The sequence below is a fragment of the Lolium perenne genome, chromosome 4, assembly GCF_019359855.2.
Source record: "Lolium perenne isolate Kyuss_39 chromosome 4, Kyuss_2.0, whole genome shotgun sequence".
NCBI classification, from domain to species: Eukaryota; Viridiplantae; Streptophyta; class Magnoliopsida; order Poales; family Poaceae; genus Lolium; species Lolium perenne.
The window spans coordinates 19,887,464-19,913,690 of record NC_067247.2 but is presented as its reverse complement, the minus strand read 5'-3'; the positions used below and the strand labels follow the sequence as shown (position 1 = coordinate 19,913,690).

The following is a 26,227-nucleotide window of genomic DNA, read 5'->3' as shown; positions in this document are numbered from 1 at the left end:
AAAGTATGGGTGCGCACGACCGAATACCACCGATCCAGCAAACTCCAGGCACAAAGCACTGTTACATTCACCGGCGGAGCCTTCCGGAACTCAACACTCCGGCTAGATCACGAGTCCAGGCCTCCGGTAGATCTTCCTCTTCACGCAAGAGAGACCCTAGGACCACATCCTTTATTCAGGTCGGACCCCCACGTCGGCGACCATCCCGGGATGGCCACTCCAACCCTCCACCGGCGACTCCGTCGCCGGCTTTCAAGCATCTCCATCTCGCCGCCGGAACGCGGTGATAGATCGATAGATCCACCACCAGCAACCGCAGGCCGACCCTCTCCGGCGAAGAAGAGGGCCACCTCCACCGTCGTACCCAAGGCTGCTGCCCCAGGCGACCTCGTGTCGCGGGTGAAGCCCAAGATCGCCTCCACTCACCGGCGAGAGGCGAGGGGAAATTGGCGCAGGCCATGGGCCTGGCCGCCGCCCACCACCAACCCCTGCCGGAGTGCTGCGGAGAGCCGACGGGAGGAGGGAGCGCAGCGCAGGCCGCCGCCACCCATCCCAACTGCGCCGGCCGATCCACCATGGGAGAGCCGACGGGAGAAGGCGGCGCAGCGCAGGCCGCCGCCACCCATCCCATCTGCGTGTCCGCCATGCTCGAGGAGGTTAGATCCGGCCGCCGTCCACCATGCGTCGACGAGGAAGGGTCCCCGCCGCCGCCACGCCCCGTGGGTCTTTGCCCCGGAGGCGCTACCGGCGGCGGCGGCTGTTAGGAACGGGAGGCTAGGAGGCTGGGCGTGTAGTTTTCCTCTCTCGTCCTATATAAAGAAAATCACCTTGTTCGTTTCGCTCGCTACCAAATCCTAAACCAACGTACGTACGTGCTCCAATTCAGGATGTAAATGGCAGCGGCGTTTAGCGGGACCACATATGCCGCCCGCGAAAAACTGTTCAAATGGCGCACGCGGATCTCTGCTTAACTTATGCGGCCCATGTGGCCGAGCCACCAACGCCAGCGGCGCCAGCGGGCACTGTACGGCGCACTTAACGCCGCTGCAATGTACAAATACCGCAGTTTACTCTTTCGTCAGTCGAGGGCCGCAGTGAGAGCATCGCTTGCCTGTAGCGGTGAGAACCTGCAACAACTGCAAGCACCGAGCGGAGCTACAATCCTACATACAAGCACGGTCTCAGGCTCGCTGGAGTGAGTTGGTTGATCGATTTTCTTGTGGCTTGCGAGCCCATAGCAATCAGCTTAGCTAACAAAAAAAAAATTTGAATTCGACGATCGCCACCATGATGCCATCTCCCGCGATGCGTCCGTCGGCTCGAAAAATACGTCTGGTACCACCTCCAGCGATGTGACGTCTTGTGACCGGGCCTCCGCTGCGACGCAAACCTGGCGCATATTTGCGCCTGGAATTGTCTGACGCTGCGTGGACACGCAAATTGTCTGATCGCGTCTCCATCGGGCCCGTCTGGTAGCGAGCCTGTATCGAGGGCATCGCTTCCGCTGCCATCGCTTCCGCCGTCAGCGCTTCCGCATCTGCACCGCAGCCTTCGCCATCAATGTCGTGGCTGCCTCTTCTGCGCGCGCACTGGCGGGCGGCGGCTGGGCTTCTGCGCCGCCTTCAATGGCGTCGTTTTCCGCGCACGGCTAGCCTTAAAAGTCAACCGGTATCGTTTCTCCATCGCCCACACCTCCACTCGCACCACGATGGACGACGAGATCGCGAAGCTCGGCGTCCTCGTCTCCGAGAACGACCGACCTGTGCAGCCGCCGCTGCCCCGGTACACCACCGGCTTCATGCCGCTGGGCCTGTCGGACAGGACTCGGCCACGCCACAACCGCCGCCGTACAAGCCCTGGGCTCCTCCACCGCCGCCACATCCGTGGGCGCCTCCGCCACAGCCACAACCCTGGTGTCGCCGGCCAAGATATGGAGCAGGTACGGCAGCTTAACAAATGCGGGCGTCCTCAGTGTCCTGCACTCCTGCCGTGTGCCGTCCCTAGGCTCTGTGCCCAGCTCGTGCTCTCCCATTCTCTTTCTTCCCAGCGGAACGAAGAGAGCTGGCACCAGCGAGCGAAGAGAGCTTCATCCGTCGCGGCTTTTGCGGCGCCACTGATCCACGTGAAGCCGCGAAACTAATTAAGTGGCGACCACAAAATCCGTGAAAGCAGCACGTGGCCGAAGCGGCGTCTCAGAATTGACCAGCGGACGGGCCACTTACATCCTGAGCTCCAATGGCCGGTTTGATCGTCTCCGCCACGGCCGTCTCCTCTCCTGCTACGGGTATGGAGGATGTCGGCTACGGCATCAGGCCCTCCCACATAGATTCGCTTGTGGCGTCTGTGTGGCCTCCAGTGATCAGCATCCTGGAAGGCTACTACGAGAGTCGTATTCCACGTAGCTCACCCTTCCAGAACGGCGTTCGTCGGGTGTACACCGACAGGCACGGGACTGTTATCAACTTAGACTTCGGCGGCGCCCGTATGGCGGCGGCCGTTTCGGCGCCGTCCCGGCCTCGGAAGCGGAGATCGCGCGGCTGCCCAAGGCGACGGCGGGCGAGGTGAGGGAGAAGGACTGCGCGGTGTGCCTCGAGAGCTTCCAGGAGGGCGAGGAGATGAGGAAGATGACCTGCCCCGGCTCCCACTGCTTCCACGAGAGCTGCATCCTCAAGTGGCTCAGGGTCAGCCGCCTCTGCCCGATGTGCCGCTTCGCGCTGCCGCCCGAGCATGAGGGTCACTTGGACTAGTTTGATCTGAATTTGTTGCATTTTCAGGTGCTTATTTTAAGTAGTACAACTTTTATTCACTGAAGCCTAAAGAATTCCATAACTTGCTAGTGTGCGACGACGGAATAGAGAATAGTCAAGAGCTTTACGGACGGTCAGCTGAGGGTTTGGCACTTGACAGTCTATACTATTACCAAGATGCACACCCCGTAACAACATTTTCAATCAATAAGTTGTGATGAACTAGTTAGAGATGACATGTTTCAGGCCATTCAATATTTAAGCTGTCAATATATGGTCTTGAGAGGTACGTAGTTCCATTCATCATGACCATTAATTACAATATTGTTCTCGGTGATTTTTTTTTCGAAAAGGTGATCTCCTGCTGCCATCATGACATACTAATATTCGTCGATAGTTTTTTTTAGAAACATGGTACAAACACAGACGCTCACATACAGATCCGTATGAACACATACGCATACTCTATCACTATGATCACCTTCGGAAGACTGAGCCAACAGATTGAATCTTGAAATTGACGAAGTCATCATCGGCACCTCGTCGACGGGACGTCGCCTCCCACTGAATGAATATTCCACCTTGTATGATACACACACATGTTAAATCTGGGGTTTGAACTCTGGTTGGCTAGAGGTAAGACCATCCTGCTAACCACCCAACCTCAGATTGGTTCTGCAAGAATAGATAAACCAAATATAAATTGATATTTTAGAATGGATGCTGAGAACACAACAACCTAGGCCACCACCTTGGAGAACAAAAGATACAAACAAAAAAGGAATCAATAAGATGGAGAAAAAAGAATAACCTAGGCTGAAGGAAAAGGGAATTATTAAGATCGAGGGAAGGGAAAGAAGTCCCGGGAAGGGGAATTCCATACGTGAGATTGTTTTTTCTGAGTTGGGCGACTCATTTGCATCTCCGCTTGGTTGAATCGGGCCTTGGGCCGACCCCGTCCGTGCGTTTCCTGACCCCTTGGCTGCGTTTCCTTTCCTGGCCACCGTCGGATGATCTCGTTGCAGCACAGCAGGGCTCAATTCTGACGTGACTGCAAATCTCCAATCACCAGTCACCACCGCCGCCACCCACGTAGCCAAGGAATGGTTTCCCAGAGGATTCGGGTTTCCTTCATCGACCCCGACGCCACCGACTCAGACGATTCTGGCGACGAGTCCTCCAGGCATGCCGAGCATGGTGAGAAGCCTGCCATGAAAAAGGAGATGGTCATCCTTTTGACGACGGCGTGCACCAACAACATAAACCCTACCGCCCATGCTTCAACATCTAGGCCACCGCCGCCGCCACTACCGAGGATGCGAGGCGCCAAAGTGTCAAGATCGAGACGGTTCCGCGGCGTGTACGAGCGGCAGCCCGGCCGGTGGGCGGCCGACTTCAGGAGCCATCGGCTGAACGTCCGGCGATGGATCGGCACGTTCCCCTCCGAGGAGGAGGCCAAGGCCGCCTACGACGCCTTCGAGAGGCAGCTCTCGGTTGGCGCCTCCGTCGACGCTGCAGTGCCGCTGTCCCCGACGAGATCAATCGTGATGGATGATTCAGATCAACCGGAGGTCGGATTGAATCACACAGCGGACGCGCTCTCGGCGGTGTCGTCGCCGCCAAGCATGTCTTCCACCATGACATCGTCTCGGTCGCCATCGCCAGCGGCAGCTGTCACCTCGCATAAGCCGCTGCTACCGTACGCAGATGAGCACCGGATGGACGATCCATTCCTTGCAGAGGTTCTCGCGCATGATGATCTCGTCGGGCCCGTTAATCTCGCGGACCTGCCTTTACCGTCTCTGGATGACAAATTGGACTTCGGCTCAGGTGATTGGTCGCTGCTAATGGAAAAGTTGTAGGTGAGTGTAATCTTTGGTCCACAATACAAGTTCCCATTCGCAATGGATCAATGATCCGGCAGATTTTCCTTCAGTTATATATGTACCATCGTCTTCTTCTCTCTATATGGTACAATTTGTCTTATTTATTATTTTCATTCGCTGCAAATGCTTCCAAGTTACTCCCTTCGTGCCATAATTTTTGTCGTGATTCTAGTTTAAATTTAAATGAAACGGAGGAAGTAGTCATACCAAGCACAAGCTTCAGCCTGGTCCACAACTTCCATCCCTAGCTGGGTTGGAAGAACCCTAGGCGGAAGCTAGCATGTACTATCATCATCATCATCATCATTATCATCTTAAAACTGAACCTATGTTTATTTTAAGCAAGCCTGGTTGTTCCCAGGTACACACTGCAATTGGTTTATAACAACATCATCAAGTGCTGAAGCATGCCATGGATTCTTCAGCTTATGACTACTCGTCCTTGGGCGCTCTCTTTGGTGAAAGAAGGTTTAAGATATGTATATGCCTCTGTTTAAAATAGCCGGCTATAGCAGCCCCGCTATAGCCTTTTCCGCATGATGCAGCTAACTTCTATAGGCTGGCTCAACGTGCCAAAGTCCTTAAATAGCCGGCTATAGCAAGGCTATATCCAGTGGCGGAGCTTGAAAATTTTTGTTGGGCGGGCCAGGCTAAAAAAAAAAAAAAAAAATTTGTTCAAACGCAAGGGTAAAGCATCATTCGCTGCTGCTGAAGTGTCTTCAATTTCTGTTGTCTCATCCCTTTTCCGCTTCAGTACATAATTTATTCTTCTTTGAGTGGCCTTTCCCACTGCTGTTGGCTGTTGCAAGTTACAAAACTGAAGAACGAACGGATGCCGGTGAACAACAAATGCTATAAATTGCTACTCCATGAACAATGAATAGCTAAAAAATTCTGAGAAATAAATAAAATTAACTAGTAACTTATGCAGGGAATTGGATAAGAAAGGGGATCGATTTGGTTCTAGCTCTGGTCGCACTTTGCAGGCAGCAAAACCGCTGTGACCCGAAGTGCGGCCATGGTGGGTTGGCTGCGGAGACCCCCTGACCGACTCTCGACTGCCAGCGGCAGCGTGACGCTGCTGTGTCTCCTCTGCTCCACCACTTCCCCCTGATTTTCCCTCTATTCTCTCCAATTTCAAAACCCAGCGATGAGCTTCGAGGGCGATGTTTCTGTCCAGAGGACCAGAATACAGACACACATACTGAGAGGATTGTTGATTAGAAGGAAGAGAGGCAACGAGTGTTGCTGGGCTGGACATTAGATGCATAGTGTTGGATTTTTTTGCAGAAAAGCTGGGCGGGCCATGGCCCAGGTTGGCCCCAAAGGAGCTCCGCCAGTGGCTATATCTGTTTTGGTAGGCCGCGGCTATAGCCTATAGCCAGCTATTTAAAGAAGCGGTATATGTGTTTATAAATGCTCTCATATCATGCATGTTGTGCGAGATTATTGTAAAAAGCCCAATTCATGTGCTGGCTGTGGTATGTGCTGGTAATGTTTAGAGTGATGGGACAGGGACGGTGGCTCCCGATCTAGGTTTTGGAGGTGAATTGGTCGCCGCTAGGCCAACAGATACTGGCCAGCCTTTGACGAGGTGGCAGTGACGCAAATGTTCGGAGTTGCAGATTGCCGGCTTGTGCTCTGGTAGCCCGACGGGGTGGTCGCCGAGACAGTGTTGTTGTTGATTGCCAATGGTACGGCAACTTCGACAGTTTGGGCGGAGGATCATCGGCAGATCACAGGCATTCACCATGTGCAGCAGCAGATCGGATGCAGGTGGCATCAGAAGCCATGCGGTGGATCTGGACCCGCACGACGATGGCCTGGGAGGGGTAGGTCATTAGGCTTCATGCATCTCGGTGGGACACCGTTCTTGGACAGTTGCTACCGGGCAGCGGCATTTTTGTGGCATATATGTGGTGGCAGCTGGGCTTGGCCATGTTGCCCACTTCATCAGTGAGACGACGGTGCAACAGTGATTGGAAGTCATATGCAATGCTGTCTTTCCTTACAGAGTTTTGATGTAGATATAGCGGTTAACATCGTGTGTGTATTCTATCCGGTGAAAACCCATGATTCAGCTTTTGAGGTGTTGGTTTGAGGATATCCTTCGGGGGTGGGTGAATAACCCTTCGTGTGACTTTGGTTGAACTAGCCAGCGTCGGTGTGGGAGCGGCGGTTCTTTCTTGAAAGGGTTGGCGGTTCTTTCTTGAAAGGGTTGTCGTGGAGCATTGGACACGTTGTGAGTTCACATGTCAACCGACTAGTGGATTGGTTCACGATCATAAGTTTTAGGGTAGGCTTTGGAGATACAACTAAGAGGTATGTTCTAATGTGGGTGGCCTCGGATTTTTGTTCTCTTTTCTTTGAGCAATTTGTTTGGCATCAATGTTTTGCTTTGCTTTGCAATTTGTTTGGCATCAATGTTTGAGCAATTTCTATCCAATCATATGCTGCCTACTTTTGGATGAAGAACAAACATGGCATGGGTAACACCTCTCGCACATACACCAAAATAGATATTATTGTGTCATTGTTGTGGTGTACAGATTACTATCTATGAGCACTGTTCATTCTGGAACTAGTCTTTATTACTCCAGGCAATGGCTTTATTTGAGAAGTGTACATCGTGTTGGTTCGATTAAACTGATGGAAAATGGAAACTTGCTGTTTGTTTTCTTCAGAAGATAAGAAATTCAGTTGCTGGTGGCATTTGAACTTTAGTTGCGTGATTAAAAAAATAGAAAATGCATCTGCTATGCTTTGGGTCTTAGATTTCAATTTGCTTTGGAATCCAAATGTGTGATTTACTCGACCAGAATAGGTTCCAGAACAATCAATTGGCGCATGATATATGAAATGGACGATGGTTTGGGTTTTTTTTTGTTTGTTGACAACATTACTAGGCCTAAATCCAGCCAAAGGATCACCAGAAATGGTTATATAATTCATCAACAGTTATCAGAGACATTGAAGAGGTTAGTAGTTGGTCTGCTTAAAAATGTTTCTATAGTATGTTTCACCATCGGGTTTTAAAATGCTGACCCTGTAAAAATAGTGGAGTACTGATATACACCAAAGATATGGATGAGATCCACATCAAGTACTCTGAGATTGAGAAGGATTTAAAAGGTCAGCTTTTTCTACGATCTGCTTTGCTACGGCAAGATTTTTACAGACATAAGCTCATACTAATTGTTTCATTGCTACTGTAATATTTTTTCTCTGGAATCGTGTAAAGAGCTGATCTACATTTTTGCATTTAGTTCGGACAGTTTGCTTGCCTCTTAACAATCACGTCAAACCTAGATTTATGATGGCAAGTTTACTATATGTGGTCGTTCCAGTTATGCTATTGAGGAATATCAATCAATATATTGTGCTTTGTAATGGTACTAGCTTGATGGTTAGAGCATCTCCAGCCGTTTGAGGCCCCGGGCGAAAATCCGGACTTAACAAACGCCAGATTGGATGAAAAAACGGCGTGCGGAGCAATAATTCACACCCCGTCATTCGCCCATTAGCGGCGATAGTTTAAAAAAATCATCTTCCCACTACACAAAAGTATCGTCAAAGTTCGGCAATCGGATCAGCCACATTCCAGCGATCGAAACAGAAACGAGACGATAACAGTCTCATCGGCGGTCCCTTCCCGCGCCTTGTCTGGCGCGGCATAGGACGTCGATGCATCATTGGCCGCTGGTGTCGCAGCGGCGGGAGTGGACGTCGAAGGGGAGGACGAAGCAGCTGACGGAGGTCGGAGGATGTCTAGGCGATGGGCATCGTACCAAGCCCTCGTCTCCTTGTCCATCTTGCTGTCGTTGCCGCCGATCAGGAGTCAGTGTTCCTCTTCTTTGCCGCGGAGGTTGCCTTCAGCAAGGCGATCCGGACGTCCTGGTTGGCAAGCATCTCCTTCCACCGCACGTCGTACTTGTCGTCCCTCCCGCCGCCACCCTCTTCGCCGCGAGCTTCTTCTCCCTCTCTGCCCTGCCGCCAGTTTCGTTCCGCCGCCGCTCCACATCCTCCGCCCACCTTACGTTTGTCCAGCCTGACGGCCTCTCTTTTGGTGCCCGTGGCTTCCTCACCTTCGGCGGCGATCTTCTTCGACGGCATGGTGGTGGAAGGGAAGAGGAGGAGCTGCAACTGTGGGGGAATATCGGTAGCTCCTCTGAAATTCGGCGGGGAAAATGGGTCTATGTAGCGCATTTTGGAGGGAGAACGAAATAAATGGAGGGAACTACCCTTTCTGTCGCCGACACCGTGGGCCCTCTCGATGTTTCGCACGTTTTTATTTCATCCGGAGTCCCTGACCGGGCCTCGGGAAGCCGGGGATGGTCTGGGCTCTCGGGAGGCCTCGTCAGGAGACGGCTGGAGGTGCTCTTACAAGGCTGGATATAGGAACCATTTCTGATTGTGCTAAATTAATGCACCAGCTACAAAGTTCCCTCCACACTGCCCAGTCCATCTAACCTATCAAACGACTTTTAAACAGTAGGGCAGACACATAATAAGGTTGGTGTCTATTTGCCAACGCCTGCATTTTAGCTCAGTCAAACTGAAAGCAAAAGTCATATCTATGCGTACAGAGGCCTGGAGATCCCATAGAGAGCCCGCTTTATGAAAGAAAGCAAAAAAAAAAAAGAATGAAGATAGTAGTTTCCTGCTTTTCAAGACCATATCTATGGACAGCTTAAATATTGAATGGCCTGAAACATGTCATCTCTAACTAGTTTGTCATCTCTAACTAGTTCATCGCAACTTATTGATCGAAAATGTTGTTACTGGTGCACATCTTGGTAAGAGTATCGACTGTCAACTGCCAGATCCTGTCAAGCTCTTGACTATTCTCTATTATGTCGTTTTTTTTAGGAAAACACGTACTCTTATTGATCCATAATCAAAAGGTCATTACAAAGTGCCTCACGGATACAGATCGGAGGAGCACCACGCCACACATATTTAACGGAAGAGACACACTTTCTAGCTAAATTATGTGCAGCAACATTGAGTACGCGAAGCACATGACGAAACTCACACGAAACGAAGAGCTTTGAACTAAACTTGATATCTTCGATGACCGGACCGTACTCTGAGCGATCAGTCATAGATGATTTTATTCGTTGTATCACAGACAAGACTACGGGAGAGCTCCAGTCTGCCGACGGCCGCCAGCCGTCGGCACAGCAAAAAAGGCCGTCGGCACAGGCTGTGCCGACGGTGACCGTCGGCGTAGCTTCGTCGGCATAGTTCCGGTCGGGGACTGCCCGATCACCGTCGGCATAGACTGGCCGTCGGGACAGATTGTTGTGCCGACGGTATAACCGTCGGCATAGTATTTCAAAATTTTCAATTTTTTTTGAAAAAAGATTTTAAAAAAAATTTGAAAAAATATTTTTTTTATTTTTTTCAATTTTCTTCTTATTCTTTTTTACTTGTTAATCTTTCACAATCACACTTACACTTAGTACATCTAATCTTAGGTCAAATTGCACTTGTATTCAAACTTCCCAGTTGGTCACCCATCCTCACACTACTCCTACCCCAGCACGCTTAACTTCTTGGTTCTCTTCGGATGAGCTTCCATGAAAGAAATGACGTCCTTGTTGTTAATACTACCATATCAATCATATTAACCCTTTGACCGTGCTGCCACATCTCTATATTTTTGAATTCTAAACAATTACTTAAGTAAACAACAATGAATATATATAAATAATAATAATATAGAATTTGAAAAACAATTAAATGATTTAATTTTTGTCTTTTTATTTAATATGGAATAATTAATATCAGTAAATACAAATTTGGCAAATAATATGTCTAAATTGATCAGAAAAATAAGAGGAATACAAATATGACATCCATATCATATTTTGAACCTACAATTTAATTTATCCAAAACCATGAGCAATAGATCAAGTACCTCTAGTTTAAATCTGGTTGACTTTATCGAAAATGAGGTGGGAAAGGGCCTCAGCATGGCATAGTTTGCCGAAATAAGGTCATATTTGGCACGTGTGTGGGTCCTAGGATGGGAAGCAAGACCCCGGACGCGGATTTCTATTCCAACCCACGGGCGGCCATATTTTCATTTTTAGCGTGCCCAAACGGTTTTTATTTGTGAAGCAGCTACATGGGGCGCATTTTAGTATGACGTGAAACCTCCGTGCGATGATAGTAGACCACCTACGCACCACCTATCACATGGCATGTACACGCGTTAGCTATTTGAGAACCCATGCAGCTTCCGGCGGTGTCCTGCCGAATCCGCTGGAAACTGACCCGATTTGAACTAGGGCTCAACTATCCGTCGCTCCAGAAATTCTGGAAAAAATGTATTTAGTTCTACGACGCATCATTATATGTGCTAATTTTTGTCCGTTTAATTTTTTCGCGAATGGGTGCATCCGCACGCCCGGTACGGCGATACCGCAGGTCCCGGGGGGCTGTTTTGGCCAGATGGCAATTTGAGCGAAGTCAAAAAATCTCACGGAGCCGCGTAGCGTCATAGTAACTATTCCGTTTGTCAAAACTGGGATGTGGCACATATTTTGGAAAACCCTTCACGAAAAGAGCTATTACGTCCGGAGTTCTATGGATTTCAGGGGAAATGAGGTGGGAAACGGCCTCGACATGGCATAATTTTCCAAAACGAGGTCATATTTGGCACGTGTGTGGGCCCTAGGATGGTAAGCAATTCCCCGGACGCGGATTTCTAATCCGACCCACGAGCGACCATTTTTTCATTTTTGGCGTGTGTGAAAGCCATGAAACCTCGAACATTATAGCTCATTTATAAGAAAATTTATTTAGGTATTTGAAATATTCCATTTTTGATATTTTTCTATGATAGATCTTGTTTTTCTGCAAAATTTGATATATTATACTTATTTTTCTCAGTTAGAATGATTTAGTTATGCTTTTTTGAAGACTGCCGTTGAGAAATAGGAAAAAGCTATGCCGACGGTTTAACCGTCGGCACAGTTCTGTAGTGGAAAAAAAAAGGAAAAAAAAGTTGTGCCGACGGCCAGACTGGTACTGTGCCGACGGCCAGAACTGTGCCGACGGTGACCGTCGGCACCTCCAGCCTGTACCGACGGCCAATTTAACGCCGACGGTCATCCTCGTCGCCGCGCTCCGGAGGCTACTGTGCCGACGGCCCCGACATTTGGCCGTCGGCACATCGCCTGGCCGTCGGCGTACGGCAATTCTCCCGTAGTGAAGCAGTCAGAGGCGACGATGATCTTGGAGAAGCCCTCCTCACGAGCAAAGAAAACAGCCCGTCGAATGGCCAGTGCTTCTGCCAACTCTGGCATCATGACATCATCAGAACGCCCGCCACATGCAACAAGGTATGAACCAGTGTGATCCCTTGCAACGATACCAGCTCCCATCTGCCTAGATGACGAGAAAATGGCTGCATCGACATTCACCAAAACCGTACATTCCGGCGGCGGAGCCCATTTGGCACTCGAAGAGAGCTCACACCTGTGGTTAGCAGTTGGTTTGTATAGGTGAACCAGAATCATGTCAATGTATGCATTTACCTTTGCAGCCAGGGATACCGGATGTAAAAAAACCTTCTCCCTCTTGAGCTTTATTTCGTGCATCCCAAATATGCCAAAGCAGCCGTAGTGATTTGAGTATGTGAGCTACGATCAAGGAACTCCAAAACCCAAGTTCTTGATGAGATGAAACAATTCCTCCTGAGATGAACCTCGTGCATAGACTTAATTCCTTGCCAAACTGCATTGGCATACTGACAAAACAACAAAGCATGCTCGACAGTCTCATACTGGTTGCAGAACACACAGACTGTCAGCGCCGGTATATTTCGCTTGTGAAGTTGATGATCACATGGGAGACAGTCGTGTGATAACCTCCACAGGATGATGATCATTTTACCCGGAGCTTTGTTAGCCCATAATTTCTTCCACAACTTCGAATCTGCACTATCTACGGCTGTTGAAGAAGCTCCCGGCCTCTGTAGCTGCGGTCAACATCGAAGCGATCTTCAAGGGCAAGACGGTAGGCTGATCTCACGGTGTATTGGCCGAAGCGAGCATGCGGCCATGACACGTGATCTTCTCCACCATGCCGACTAATAGGCATCTGTAAAATCATCCTACCAGTAGACTCATCAAATATGGTTCGAACTAGCTCCACATCCCATGCCTTAATATCCTCAATGATTGAAGCGTCCACTATTTGGTCTTGAGGAATAGGCACTAGAGGTCGCAACATGTAGGGTCTCACACCAGGTATCCAGGATCAGTCAGGATTTTTGTTTTTGCACCATTACCAATTCCCCAACGTAATCCTTTCTTCACCCGTTTCATTCCAAATTGAATGTTGTGCCAAGTGTAAGATGAAGAGCGAGGTTGTGGCGCATCCAGTACATCACATTCAGGGAAATACCGTGCCTTTAGCACTCTTGCACATAGATATGTGGGCTCAGTTACCAATCTCCAACATTGTCGCCCCAGCATGGCCTGATTAAATGACATCATGTCTCTGAAACCCATACCTCCTAAAGTTTTTGGTGTTGAGAGCCATTTCCACGAGCGCCAATGCAATTTATTTTTTCCATTTTCCATTCCCCACCACATATTGGCGATAGATTTCCGCATTGAATCACATGTGGAGACAGGTAACTGAAAGCAACTCATAACATGTGTCGGTATAGCCTGTACTACAGACTTTAGCATAATTTCATTACCTTTCCTCGAAAGGGGACGCCCAGCGCAACCGTTCATGTGTTGCCACATACGGTTGTACAAGTACCTGAACGTACGAACAGGGGAGCGTCCAACATCCGTCGGCATACCAAGATATGTTTCTTGTAGAGCTTCAGAATAGATATTAAGTTTCTGCTTCACCAAATTCTTAACAACCTCGGGACAATGAGAACCAAAGAAAACTGATGGTTTGTCAAGATTGATTTTTTGTCCAGAACCCTCACAGTAAGTTTCCAAGGTTCTCTGAAGAGCACCCACACTTCTCTCATCAGTACGGGCAAAGAAAATGATGTCATCTGTAAACAGTAAATGTGATATAGAGGGACCAAGTCTACCATTGCATAAACCTTGTAGCTCGCCTTGTTCCGCCCGTTGTTGCAGAAGACAGGATAGACCTTCCGTACAGAGAAGAAAGAGGTAGGGGCTAATTGGATCCCCTTGCCTAATGCCCCGTGATGGGATCACGGGCTGAGTAAGCTCTCCATTGACACGCACCGCATATCTCACCGAAGTGACACAACACCTCATTACTGTGTTAATCCAGATATGGTCAAAACCTAGCTTTTGGAGACATCCCAGCAAAAAATTCACTCCACTATGTCATATGCCTTCATCGTATCCACTTCACAAGTAAGTTATATGGAATTCTTTAGCCATATTTATTTTCGTGTTCAGGGAATAAATGTTGTACATGAACACCAGATACATATATATTTGTCCTCACAACTTTTATAAGCAACACAAACTATAACAGGTCGTAGTGGAGAGGGATTTTTTTACGGAAAAAAGATGATCTGACCAAATCTGACTACTCATGCTCGGCCGGCAGCGCGAAGCGGCACATCGGGCAGAGGCGGCTGACCCTGAGCCACTTGAGGATGCAGCCCTCGTGGAAGTAGTGGGAGCCGGGGCAGGTCATCTTCCTCATCTCCTCGCCCTCCTGGAACCTCTCCATGCACACCGGGCAGTCCTTGTCCCTCACCTCGCCCGCCGTCGCCTTGGGCAGCCTCGCGATCTCCGCTTCCGAGGCCGGGACGGCGCCGAAACGGCCGCCGCCGTACGGGTCGTCGCCGTAGTCTATGCTGGTAACACTCCCGTGCTCGTCGAAGTGCTCCCGCACCCCGTCCGGAGAACGCCTGTTGCGGCGAGGCCCCGGGGCGTGCCCCAAGAGCGTGGCGACGTCGACGGAGTACATGAGTCTACGTGCCTCCCGCTCCGCCGCCCGTTCTTGGACTGTGGGAAGGCCGTAGAAGAAGGTTGCGCCGTCGGGATCCCTACGGGCCCGCCGCTGCTGAATAATGTAGTCGTAACCGTCGTCGATGCTGATTGCTGTAGGCCAAAGAGACGCCACATGCGAATCCATGTCGGAGGGCCTGATGCCATAGCCGACGTGCTCCGTACCCGTAGCAGGAGAGGAGACGGCGGTGGAGACGATCGAATCGGCCATCGGAGCACGTATAAGTACGCTAGCTGGTTTACGATTTGGTAGCGAGCAAAACGATCAAGGTCCTTTTCTTTATATAGGACGAGAGTCGAACGTGGATTTGTGCTGACTTTATGGCGCCCAGACTCTATCTCTCACCGTCCATTGCATCAAGATTGGTGATTCGTTTTTGCAAAAAAATCCTAGGTTTTGCCAGATTCATATCTAGCAGTCCTTGTTGTTTAAAAAGTTCTTCACAAATTTCTTATGTGGATCCACTGTTGTCATCTCAAGATCTTCCAAATTTGGACATTGAAAGAGGATCTTCACAAAATGCGTGTGTATCCATATATCCCTGTATAAGTAACTTTTTTCCACAACAAAAAATTCATGAAAAATCATAAGAAACCATTGGATACATTTATTTCGACCACAGATCTCTATAAATTTCTACGGAGTACATGGATCTTCATAAGAAACCAGATTTAGCATGAATATCTAGATCCATGAAAAAAGTATCCATGAAAAAAGTAGACTAACTTTGATAACTGATAGAGCAACTTTGGTGCCCAGTAGCGCAATTTTGGTATCCGATGGAGCAACTTTTGTGCCTGACTAAAAACTATGTTCATGTCAGGCAGGGTAATTGGTGTCCGACAGAGCAACTTTGGTGCCAAGGACACAAATTTAGTGCCCGAAAGCTCAATATTGGTGCCTAGCGGAGCAAAATTTGGTGCCTGATAAAGCAAAATTTGTACCTAACCGAGTAATTTTGATGCCCGATAGAGCAACTTTGGTGCTGATAAAGCATTTTAGTTCCAACGGTGCAATCTCGGTGAACAACTTTGTAGCGTACGGATCATCGGCACGACCCATCATATTTTTTACTCTTTTCCTTTGCCCTTGTTTTTCTCCCGTCCCTTTCTTCCCCAATAAGAAATCCATCTTCACTGGTAGAAAAACAGGCTTCGGGTGAGCCCCATAAGTCGCGAAGCTGTAGGAACCGCGACTAATGGGACCTTTAGTCGCGGTTCGGGAGGCGAACCGCGACCAAAGGCCTGGGCCCAGGGCGCTCGCTGGCCAGCCGGTGCACGTGGGGGTCTTTAGTCCCGGTTGGCCTGGCCAACCGCGACTAAAGGTGCCCGAAGGCCTTTAGTCGCGGTTGGCCAGGCCAACCGGGACTAAAGCCCCCCTATATATACCCATCCAGCAGCCAACACTTAGCCATTTGGTGCCATTCTCTTCACAAACTTCACAAGTGGGTGTTAGGTTTGCTTTTGGTTCCTCTTATGCACATAAGGTGTTTGATGAAATGCCCCAAGAGCATGAAACAAACATGATATGAAGTGTTGGAGCCACACTTGAGCTTTCTCATTTATTTTTTCCTCCTCGATCGCGGTTAGCAACTTGAACCTTTGATGTGTCGTTGATAAAATGTGCATGTGCATGTGTGTAGTTCATTGTTTAATTTATATTGTTTGTAGCTAGTTAGTTTAACAAATGCATGATGGTTAATTATATATTTTATATTATAATAATGCAGATGAATCGACAATGGATGTACGGTAACCGACTCTCCGGCGAGTTCGGTACGGGTTTGAAAGATTTCCTCGTAGTGGCTAATGCGAACAAGCGAGGGGTTTTGTTATCTGTCCATGTGTTAAATGTAAGAATCGAGAATGGTTACTCTTCCTCAAGAGATGTTCACATGCACAGCCGGCACGGTTTCATGCCAAGCTATAATTGTTGGACCAAGCATGGAGAAAGAGGGGTTATAATGGAAGAAGATGAAGAAGGGGATGATTTCATCGATGAAAGCTATCTTGCTCATTTCGGTGATACTTTCATGGAGGATGCTTTGAAGGTGAAGGGGAAGGTGAAGGGGAAGGTGAAGAAGAGGCACGTGATGATCCCGTTGATGATCTTGGTCGGACCATTGCTGATGCACGGAGACGCTGCGAAACTGAAAAAGAGAGGGAGAATTTGGATCGCATGTTAGAGGATCACGGAAGGCGCTGTACCGGATGCGATGATGGTCTGAAAAAGCTGGGCTGCACTGCTTGGATTTCTGAGATGGAAGGCACGGGCAGGTGTAGTGACTCGGCATTTGAAAACTTGCTTTGAAAATGTTGAAGAATATGTTTCCAAAGAATAACGAGTTGCCCGCCACTACGTACGAAGCAAAGAAGGTTGTCCGCCCTCTAGGTTTAGAGGTTACGAAGATACATGCATGCATCAACTTGTGCATCCTCTACCGCGGTGAATACGAGAATTTGAATGAATGCCGGTATACCTTTGCATTGCGTTATAAGATCAGAGGCGATGACCCTGGTGACGACGATGTTGAGGGCCGAAACCCGGGAAGAGGGTTTCCGCCAAGGTGATGTGGTATGCTCCTATAATACCACGGTTGAAACGTCTGTTCGGGAACAAAGAGCATGCCAAGTTGTTGCGATGGCACAAAGAGGACCGTAAGTCGGACGGGGAGTTGAGACACCCCGCAGATGGAACGCAATGGAGAAAGATCGACGAGAGAGTTCAAAGATTTTGCAGGCGACGCAAGGAACATAAGATTTGGTCTAAGTACGGATGGCATGAATCCTTTTGGCGAGCAGAGCTCCAGCCATAGTACAGCCCGTGACTCTATGCATCTACAACCTTCCTCCTTGGTTGTGCATGAAGCGGAAGTTCATTATGATGCCGTGCTCATCCAAGGTCCGAAGCAACCCGGCAACGACATCGATGTGTACCTAAGGCCATTAGTTGATGAACTTTTACAGCTGTGGGGCAGACCTGGTGTCCGTGTGTGGGATGAGCACAAAGAAGAGGAATTTGACCTACGAGCGTTGCTTTTCGTAACCATCAACGATTGGCCTGCTCTTAGTAACCTTTCGGGACTGTCAAATAAGGGATACAATGCATGCACGCACCGCTTACATGAGGCGAAAGTGTACATTTGCCAAATTGTAAGAAGAACGTGTACCTTGGGCATCGTCGATTTCTTAGAAAGGTCATCCGAGTAAGAAAGAAAGGCAAGCATTACAACGGCAAGGCAGATCACCGGCCGAAGCCTGCGGAACACACTTGGTCTTGAGGTATTTGATATGGTCAAGGATTTGAAAGTCATCTTTGGAAAGGGTCTGGCGGACAATCAGTTCCGAAGGGAGGTGACGGGCACGTAGCCATGTGGAAGAAGAAATCTATATTACGGGAGCTAGAATATTGGAAAGTCCTAGAAGTCCGCTCTGCAATCGACGTGATGCACGTTACGAAGAATATTTGCATGAACATCCTAAGCTTCTTGGGCGTGTATGGGAAGTCAAATGATACAAAGGAAGCACGGCGGGACCGACAAAGTTTGAAAGACCCCCGATGGCCGGCATCCGGAACGGTTTCAAGGTCGTGCCGGCTACGCTACGACCAAAGAAGAGAAGGTCATCTTTTTTGAATGCCCGAGCGATATGAAGGTCCCGTCGGGATTCTCGTCCAATATAAAGGGAATAATAAACATGGCGGAGAAAAAGTTCCAAAACCTGAAGTCTCACGACCGCCACGTGATTATGACGCAATTGCTTCCTATTGCTTTGAGGGGGCTCCTGCCGGAAAATATTCGAGTATCCATTGTGAAGCTATGTGCATTCCTCAATGCAATCTCTCGAAGGTAATCAATCCAGAAGTTCTACCACGGTTCTGAACGATGTGATCCAATGTCTTGTCGGTTTCGAGTTGGTGTTCCCGCCATCCTTCTTCAATATTATGACGCACCTCCTGGTTCACCTAGTCGATGAGATTTCCATTCTCGGTCCTGTATTTCTACACAATATGTTCCCCTTCGAGAGGTTCATGGGAGTATTAAAGAAATATGTTCGTAACCGTGCTAGGCCAGAAGGAAGCATCGCCAAGGGCTATGGAAATGAGGAGGTAATTGAGTTTTGTGTTGACTTTGTTCCTGACCTTAAGCCGATTGGTCTTCCTCAATCGCGGCACGAGGGGAGACTAAGTGGAAAAGGCACGATCGGAAGGAAATCAATGATATGTATGGACGGCCATTCTCAGTGAAGCACACCACACGGTTCGACCAATTCCAGCTTGGTGGCTCCGTACTTTGAGAAACACAAGAATATTTTACGCTCGGACAACCCTGGGAAGCTTTGAATCCTGGATTAGGAAGGCCCACATGGAGACTTTCGGCAGTTGGTTGAGAAAACATTTAATGAGTGACAATAAGGTTGTAGATCAATTTGTACATGTTGGCCAAGACACCATCTTCGACTATAACGACTTTCCAAGGGTACGAGATAAATGGGAATACATTTTACACGATCGCCCAAGATAAAAAGAGCACCAACCAAAACAGTGGTGTCCGCTTTGATGCAGCAACCGAGAATGGGCAAAAGTTCACATATTATGGTTATATAGAGGAGATATGGAAACTTGACTATGGACCCTCCTTTAGGGTCCCTTTGTTCCGGTGCAAATGGTTCAAGCTAACAGGAGGTGGGGTAAAGGTGGACCAGCAATACGGAATGACAATGGTGGATTTCAACAATCTTGGTTACCTTGACGAACCATTCGTCCTAGCGAAAGATGTCGCTCAGGTTTTCTATGTGAAGGACATGAGTAGCAAACCGAGGAAACGGAAAGATAAGAAAACGATCGGTACATCATGCGATGATCCAAAGCGCCACATTGTTCTTTCAGGGAAAAGAAACATCGTGGGAGTGGAGGACAAGACAGACATGTCAGAAGATTATAATATGTTTACTGAAATTCCGCCCTTCAAAGTGAACACCGACCCAAGCATTAAGTTAAATGATGAGGATGCTCCATGGATACGGCACAATCGTAAGCAAGCAGGGACACAAGGGAAGAAATGATGTGTAATAATTTATTGTACCAAACTTTGTTGAATGAATCATGTGAATTATATTACCCGTGATGTGTTTGGTGTCCATTTTCGAATGATTCAATTGACTCGAGATAGCACTGATGATACATGAAATTTGGAGTGACTAAGTCATACTCCTGCATACATGAAATTTGGAGTGACTAAGTCATACTCCTGCAAATAGGAAATTTGGAGTGACTAAGTCATACTCCTGCATACATGAAATTTGGAGTGATTTAGTCATACTCCTGCCTAGGCGTATAATATGCATACTCGTAGTCTTCATAGCCGCCAACGTTGTACTGGTAGTCGTCGCCTTCTAAGTTGCCGGCGTCGTCGTCGGCATTTGTCGTCACTTGTCGTCGGGCGGCGCTCGTGGCTCGGGCGAGGGTAGCGCGGCGGGGATATCGCCGGCCGTGATGTAGTCCATGACGCTCTGCGAGTCGGCCGTACCACCATAGCCGACGGCCGGCCTCGTGGAAGTTTCCGGGAGGCGAGACCGTCCTCCTCATACAGCGAGCGCCCTCTCACGCCGATTGATGAAGAAGGCGTCCCAAGTATCACTGGTTATCGGGATGCCGGCGGATTCATCCGCTGCTCCGGCGTGAGGTCGAGGTAGTAGTGGTTCGTGATGGCTGCCGGCGCGCGGTACTCGAGGGACGGGAGGGACCGGCACGCCGCCGGCGCTTAGGCTCCGGCCGGCGAGGACGCGGTAGCCGGAGGGCAAGGGTAGTTCGAGGCGCAAAGCTCCTCCACTGGCCGGTAGGTTAGAGTGGGTGCGGTGGAAGCCATGAGAGAGTGATGAGAGATTGTAGAGATGATAATGCGGGCCAAGCCGGGCTACCTATATGTAGTGACAAATGGCGGGAAAAATGGGAGCGGGAAGACAGGAGGCGGGAAGAAAGAGGCGGGGAGAAAGTGGCGGGAAGAAATTGGCGGGAAAAAATTGGCGGGAAGAAAGAGGCCGGAAGAAATTGGCGGGAAACAATCGGCGGGAAGAAAGAGGCGGGAAGACAGGGAAGAAATGGCGGGAAGACGAGGAGGGAAGAGGGGGTCGGCGGAAAAAGAAAGCGGGAAGAGGGGGCCAACGAACTTTTGAATTGAATTAGTTTTATTTTTATGAATTTTTGATAATTTGTATTTTTAAAATTTTGAATTGAATTAGTTTTATTTTTATGAATTTTTTGATATATTATATGTATTTTAAACATTTTGAATTGAATTAGTTTTATTTTTCTTAATTTTTTGATATATTATTTGTATTTTTAACATATTGAAATGAATTAGTTTTATTTTCCTGAATTTTTTCATACATTATTTGTATTTTTAACATTTAGAAATGAATTAGTTTTAATTTTCTGAATTTTTTGATATAATATTTGTATTTTTAAGATTTTGAATTGAATTAGTTTTATTTTTCTGAATTTATTGATATATTATATGTATTTTTCAGATTTTGAAATGAATTAGTTTTATTTTTCTTAATTTTTTGATATATTATTTGTATTTTTAACATATTGAAATGAATTAGTTTTATTTTTCTGATTTTTTTGATATATTATTTGTATTTTTAAGATTTAGAAATGAATTAGTTTTATTTTCCTGAATTTTTTCATACATTATTTGTATTTTTAACATTTAGAAATGAATTAGTTTTAATTTTCTGAATTTTTTGATATAATATTTGTATTTTTAAGTTTTTGAATTGAATTAGTTTTATTTTTCTGAATTTATTGATATATTTTATGTATTTTTCAGATTTTGAAATGAATTAGTTTTATTTTTCTTTACTTTTTGATATATTATTTGTAATTTGAAAAAGAAAAGTAATTCGAAAAAGAAAAGTAATTTGAAAAAGAAAAGTAATTTGAAAAAATACCTTTAGTCGCGGTTGGCCTCGCCAACCGCGACTAAAAGTATTTTCAGCGGAAACGAAAACCGGCGAAAATACCCTTTAGTCGCGGTTGGTGTGGCCAACCGCGATTTAAAGTACCCCTTTAGTCGCGGGTCGTCTCCCCAACCGCGACTAAAGGGTGGTTACTATAAATACGCGCGCGGCGGCTCGGTGGCCGGTTCATCTTCTTCTCGCGCGCGAACGACGAACTCGACGCTGCCGAAGCCACGCCCGCCGTCGCCGTCGCCTCTGTCACGCCGCCGCCGTCGCCGTCGTCGTCACGCCGCCGTCGCCGCGCCCGAGCCGCCGAACGCGCGCCGCCCCGGTCTTCGCGCGTGTACGTCTCGCCGTCCGGCCCGTCGAACAACGCGCGCGCGCCGATCGAACAACCGCCGCCCGCCGGTCTGGTCGCGCGTTGCCGGCGCCACCGCGCGCCGCCCCCACTCGCAGCGCCGCCGGCCGCTTGCCCGCCGCTTGCCCGCCGCCGCCGCCCGCGCGCTGCGCCCGGCCAGGAGAGAGAGAGAGAGAGATCGAGGGCGCGGGGAGAGAGAGAGAGACGGCCGGCGCCCCTGCCTTTTCCTTTTTTTTTTGTTTTTTTTGTTTTTTTAACTTAACTAAAAATTTGTATACTAACAAAATTTTGACTTAACAAAATTTAACAAATATGTAATATGTAACAAAATTTAACAAAAATTTACACATGTAATAGTATAATGTAACTAAAATTTTACTAAAATTTAGACTTAATGTAACTAAAATTTTACTTAACAAAATTTAGACTTAATGTAACTAAAATTTTACTTAAATTTAGACTTAATGTAACTAAAATTTTACTTAACAAAATTTAGACTTAATGTAACTAAAATTTTACTTAACAAAATTTAGACTTAATGATCAAAATTTTACTTAACAAAATTTAGACTTAATGATCAAAATTTTAACTTAAGAAAAATTTTACTTAACAAAATTTAGACTTAATGATCAAAATTTTAACTTAACAAAATTTAGACTTAATGATCAAAATTTTAAATTAAGAAAACATTTACTTAACAAAATTTAGACTTAATGATCAAAATTTTAACTTAACAAAATTTAGACTTAATGATCAAAATTTTAACTTAAGAAAAATTTTACTTAACAAAATTTAGACTTAATGATCAAAATTTTAACTTAACAAAATTTTATTTGGGATCGAGAGGGGGCGGCGAGGGTTATGTGTCCTCGGCACCGCCACCGCCCTCTCGGTCACCGCCACACCGGTCTCTCGGTCACGCGGTCACTGCGTCCCCCTTTCGCCACCGCCACCGGTCTCTCGGTCACGCGGTCACTGCGTCCCCCCTTTCGCCACCACCACCGTTCTCTCGGTCACGCGATCACTGCGTCCCCCCTCTCGCCTCCCTCGTCGCCCTCTCTCTTTATATGTAGAAGAGATATGATAATGCTGGCATATACACAATTAATTTGTTTTTACTACATGTTTTCAGATGACATATGGCGGACGATAGAGCTGACCCGATTCTGGACAACTATGATCCGGACGCTGAAGACCATATGTTCGGCATCATAAAAGGCGATATTCTATATGTGCCGACCGGAGAAGAAGAAGATGATATTTCTTCTTATCTGAACCTTGAGGGTGAAGATGAAGGGCGCCGTCAGCAAGCAGATGATGCCGAAGAAACGTCGATAAACGACGATCTTCAATTGGAAGTAGCAACCACCTCCGGCGCCGAGGTATATATATATATTCATATTGAGCGTCTGGTGATACAAACTAACTGATTTGAATAAATGTGTGTGTACTAACGCGCGCGACTCTCTTTCTTATTTTAGCCCTCGGCCGGATCGTCGAAAAAATCGAGTACGTCGTCAAAGCGTGGCGCAACCAAGACGATGAAACCAAACGAAACATGCACCATCGATGTTGTCGATGAAGAAACCGGCAGGCCGCTGGAGCCCAGCAAGAACGCCACCAAGTTTGTCAGCCAATGCGGAGCCGTTGTTAGAGACAACGTCTCGATCACCGATCCGGGAGTGGAATGAGCCAAAGAAGGCACGTCTTGGTTTCACTTTTGTCGATAAGAGAACAAAAAAAGATTGCTTCAAGAAGCTTATGGAACATTTCGTTCTACCTCCGGAATACCGCAGATACGATGAGGCGGGTAACAAGATTCAGGAAAACAAGGAGAGGTGCAAGCTAGTCAAACAGTTCGCTCTTTCTAAGATGGCCAACGCATTCCGGAAATACAAGCAAAATCTAGCCCATGACTTTGTCAAGCGGGGCAAGACTCCGGATTTCACGGGACAATATGAGAAAGCGCAACATGATTGGCCAGAATTTGTGAAGCAAAAGAAATCGGAGCAGTTCCTTGAAATATCCAAAAAAAATAAGGAGAATGCGGCCAAGAAGGAGTACAATCATATCATGGGGCCAGGAGGGTATCGCTTTTGGCAGCCTAAGTGGGAGAAGATGGAGAACGAGCTGAGGGCGCGAGGAATCCGTCAGTACGGAGGGATGGGACCCAAGGGCCAAAAGCTGGTGGTACGGGCATGGGGGATCGGCGAACCCGGAGACAGGGGAGTGTGTTTATCGGGGCAAAATAATTACACCCACCCAAAAGCTTATTGAGGCAATGAGGGATGCTCAAGAGGGGAGGATCAAGTTCAACGGAGAGAACGACGCACGACAAAAGCCCTCGGGAATCCCGAACACGGAGGACGTGTACGAGGCATGGGGCCCATTCCGTGGAAAGTAGGGTTCCCAGAACGATGACCCGTACGGTTACGAAGCCGTAAGAGAAAGATGGATCGGGATGCGAGATGTTGTGGCGAAGTTGGTAACGGAAATGGATGTGATGAAGAAAGCTGTGAGTGTACTAGTAGCGAAAGAGATGCAGCTCGGGCGCAGCATGAAGATCATCCAATGGATCTCGGAAGCCAGCGGCGGAGAAGAAGCAGCGTGGCTTCCACGGAGGCCTCACCGGCTGGTGCACCGACGATAGAAATTCTTGCACCGGAGCCTCTGGTTGTCTAAATTACTGCACCGGAGCCTCCTCGCTACCCCGTGGACGATATAAAGGAGATGAAAGCATGTCATCTGTATTATCCTATCGGGAACATGTTCATGAAGGTAGCCATCGGCGGTGCTTTGCCACTGGAGCACTCCACCACAACAACCCCATTCAAGATGGCTATGCTCGTGTCACGGTGGAGGAGATAGTCCAAGGGTTTGAGGACCTGGACATTGACATTGCTACACCGAAGGGGTGAAAAGACTTGGAGATGTCAAGCGCCGAGTTCATTCTATGGCAGAAGAAATTTATCAAGTTTCCGGGCGAGGCGCCAACAAGTCCACCCCGTACGGTGGTGGTGGTGGCGATGGCGGTGGCGGTGACGGTGGCGGTGGCGGCGGTGGTGGTGGTGCTTCACCTACACCTCCTTCACGTCGGCCGACGCCGCCCCAATTCACCTCCGGCGGGTAGCGAGACGCCGCCCCCACCGATCCTCGTCCGGCGGGTGATCGGCAGACACCGCCCCCAATCCACCTCGGCGAAGAAGCGAAGCAGTCCTGGGTTATTAACCCGGACCCTTATGTACCTAGAACCACAAAGATACGAGCCATCATGAAGCCTCTCCCCACAAGGCCTTGGGAACGTAGTGCCGAGGAAGTCGACTCACGCGCGGCTGCTGAATATGAGAAATGGAAGGCGGACTGCAAGAAGAAAAGAGAGCCCGAGCCCAAGCAAGTATTTTCTGACAAGGAAAAGAGCTGGGCTAAGTCATTTTTGAACACACCGTCCCAAGCCGCGAAGAATCTGCCTGACGACTATTTACGTGAACTTCGTAGGCAAGTACTCGCGTTCAAGAGGAACCAAGAGTTGGCGGAGAAGAAAGCCTTGGAGGAGGAGGCCGAGAAAAATTAGAAAGGGGAAAGAAGTTGCCCAGCTCGGGGAACAAAGTAAACAATCGATCGCCCCGCTCATAGTGCAAGCCGCCGGTCCGGATGCCCCGATATCATAGCAGCTGCGGCGAGAACATGGATTGAGCGTAACGAGTGCCGAGAGAACAAGCGGCCGACTTAGGTATCACTCTTCGTGCCTTTGTTAGGCCTTGATGAGGCGCCAATGAAGGACGTAGTATTTACATATGTGAAGAATGGCCCTCTCGTCGAGCTGCGCGAGGAAGAGGATCTACCTCGACAAATGAAAGGTCTGCTAAATTGGTACAAGGGTTACATAAAACATAAAAACGCCAAAGACTATATCTATGCGGAAGTTAGACATGAGCATCACTTCAAACATTACTATGTGCAAATTCATCTGTGTGAATTGTTCCAAATTGTTCAATCTGCGCGACCTCGACAAATCTATCATCGATTGCTACGTTACGTAAGTGATTTATTAATTTCTACCCCATCTCGTTCATTGCCTGCACTATATATATATATATATATATATATATATATATATATATATATATATATATATATATATATATATATATTGTCCTAACTATCTTGTTGCATACGCTATTATGCGAGAATGAAGAAGCGGGAAATGCGAATAAGGAACATCCATGATGTTGGGTTCATTGACCCACAAATCGTTAATTCATATGTGTTAGAACACCACCCGCCGACGTGGAGGATGAC

General features: G+C 47.9%; 2 protein-coding genes across 2 annotated transcripts; both read left to right on the top strand.

Annotated features, from left to right (window-relative positions):
* Nucleotides 1-2,235: 2,235 nt before the first annotated feature.
* LOC127323640 (E3 ubiquitin-protein ligase RING1-like) lies at nt 2,236-2,747 on the top strand. The gene is made up of 2 exons (XM_051351754.1): nt 2,236-2,343; nt 2,445-2,747. The coding sequence occupies exons 1-2, from the start codon at nt 2,236-2,238 to the stop codon at nt 2,745-2,747; spliced, it is 411 nt and encodes a 136-aa protein (XP_051207714.1).
* Nucleotides 2,748-3,850: 1,103 nt separating this feature from the next.
* LOC127323707 (uncharacterized) lies at nt 3,851-4,609 on the top strand. Its single transcript, XM_051351828.2, has one exon. The coding sequence runs from the start codon at nt 3,851-3,853 to the stop codon at nt 4,607-4,609; it is 759 nt and encodes a 252-aa protein (XP_051207788.1).
* The last annotated feature ends 21,618 nt before the right edge of the window (nt 4,610-26,227 follow it).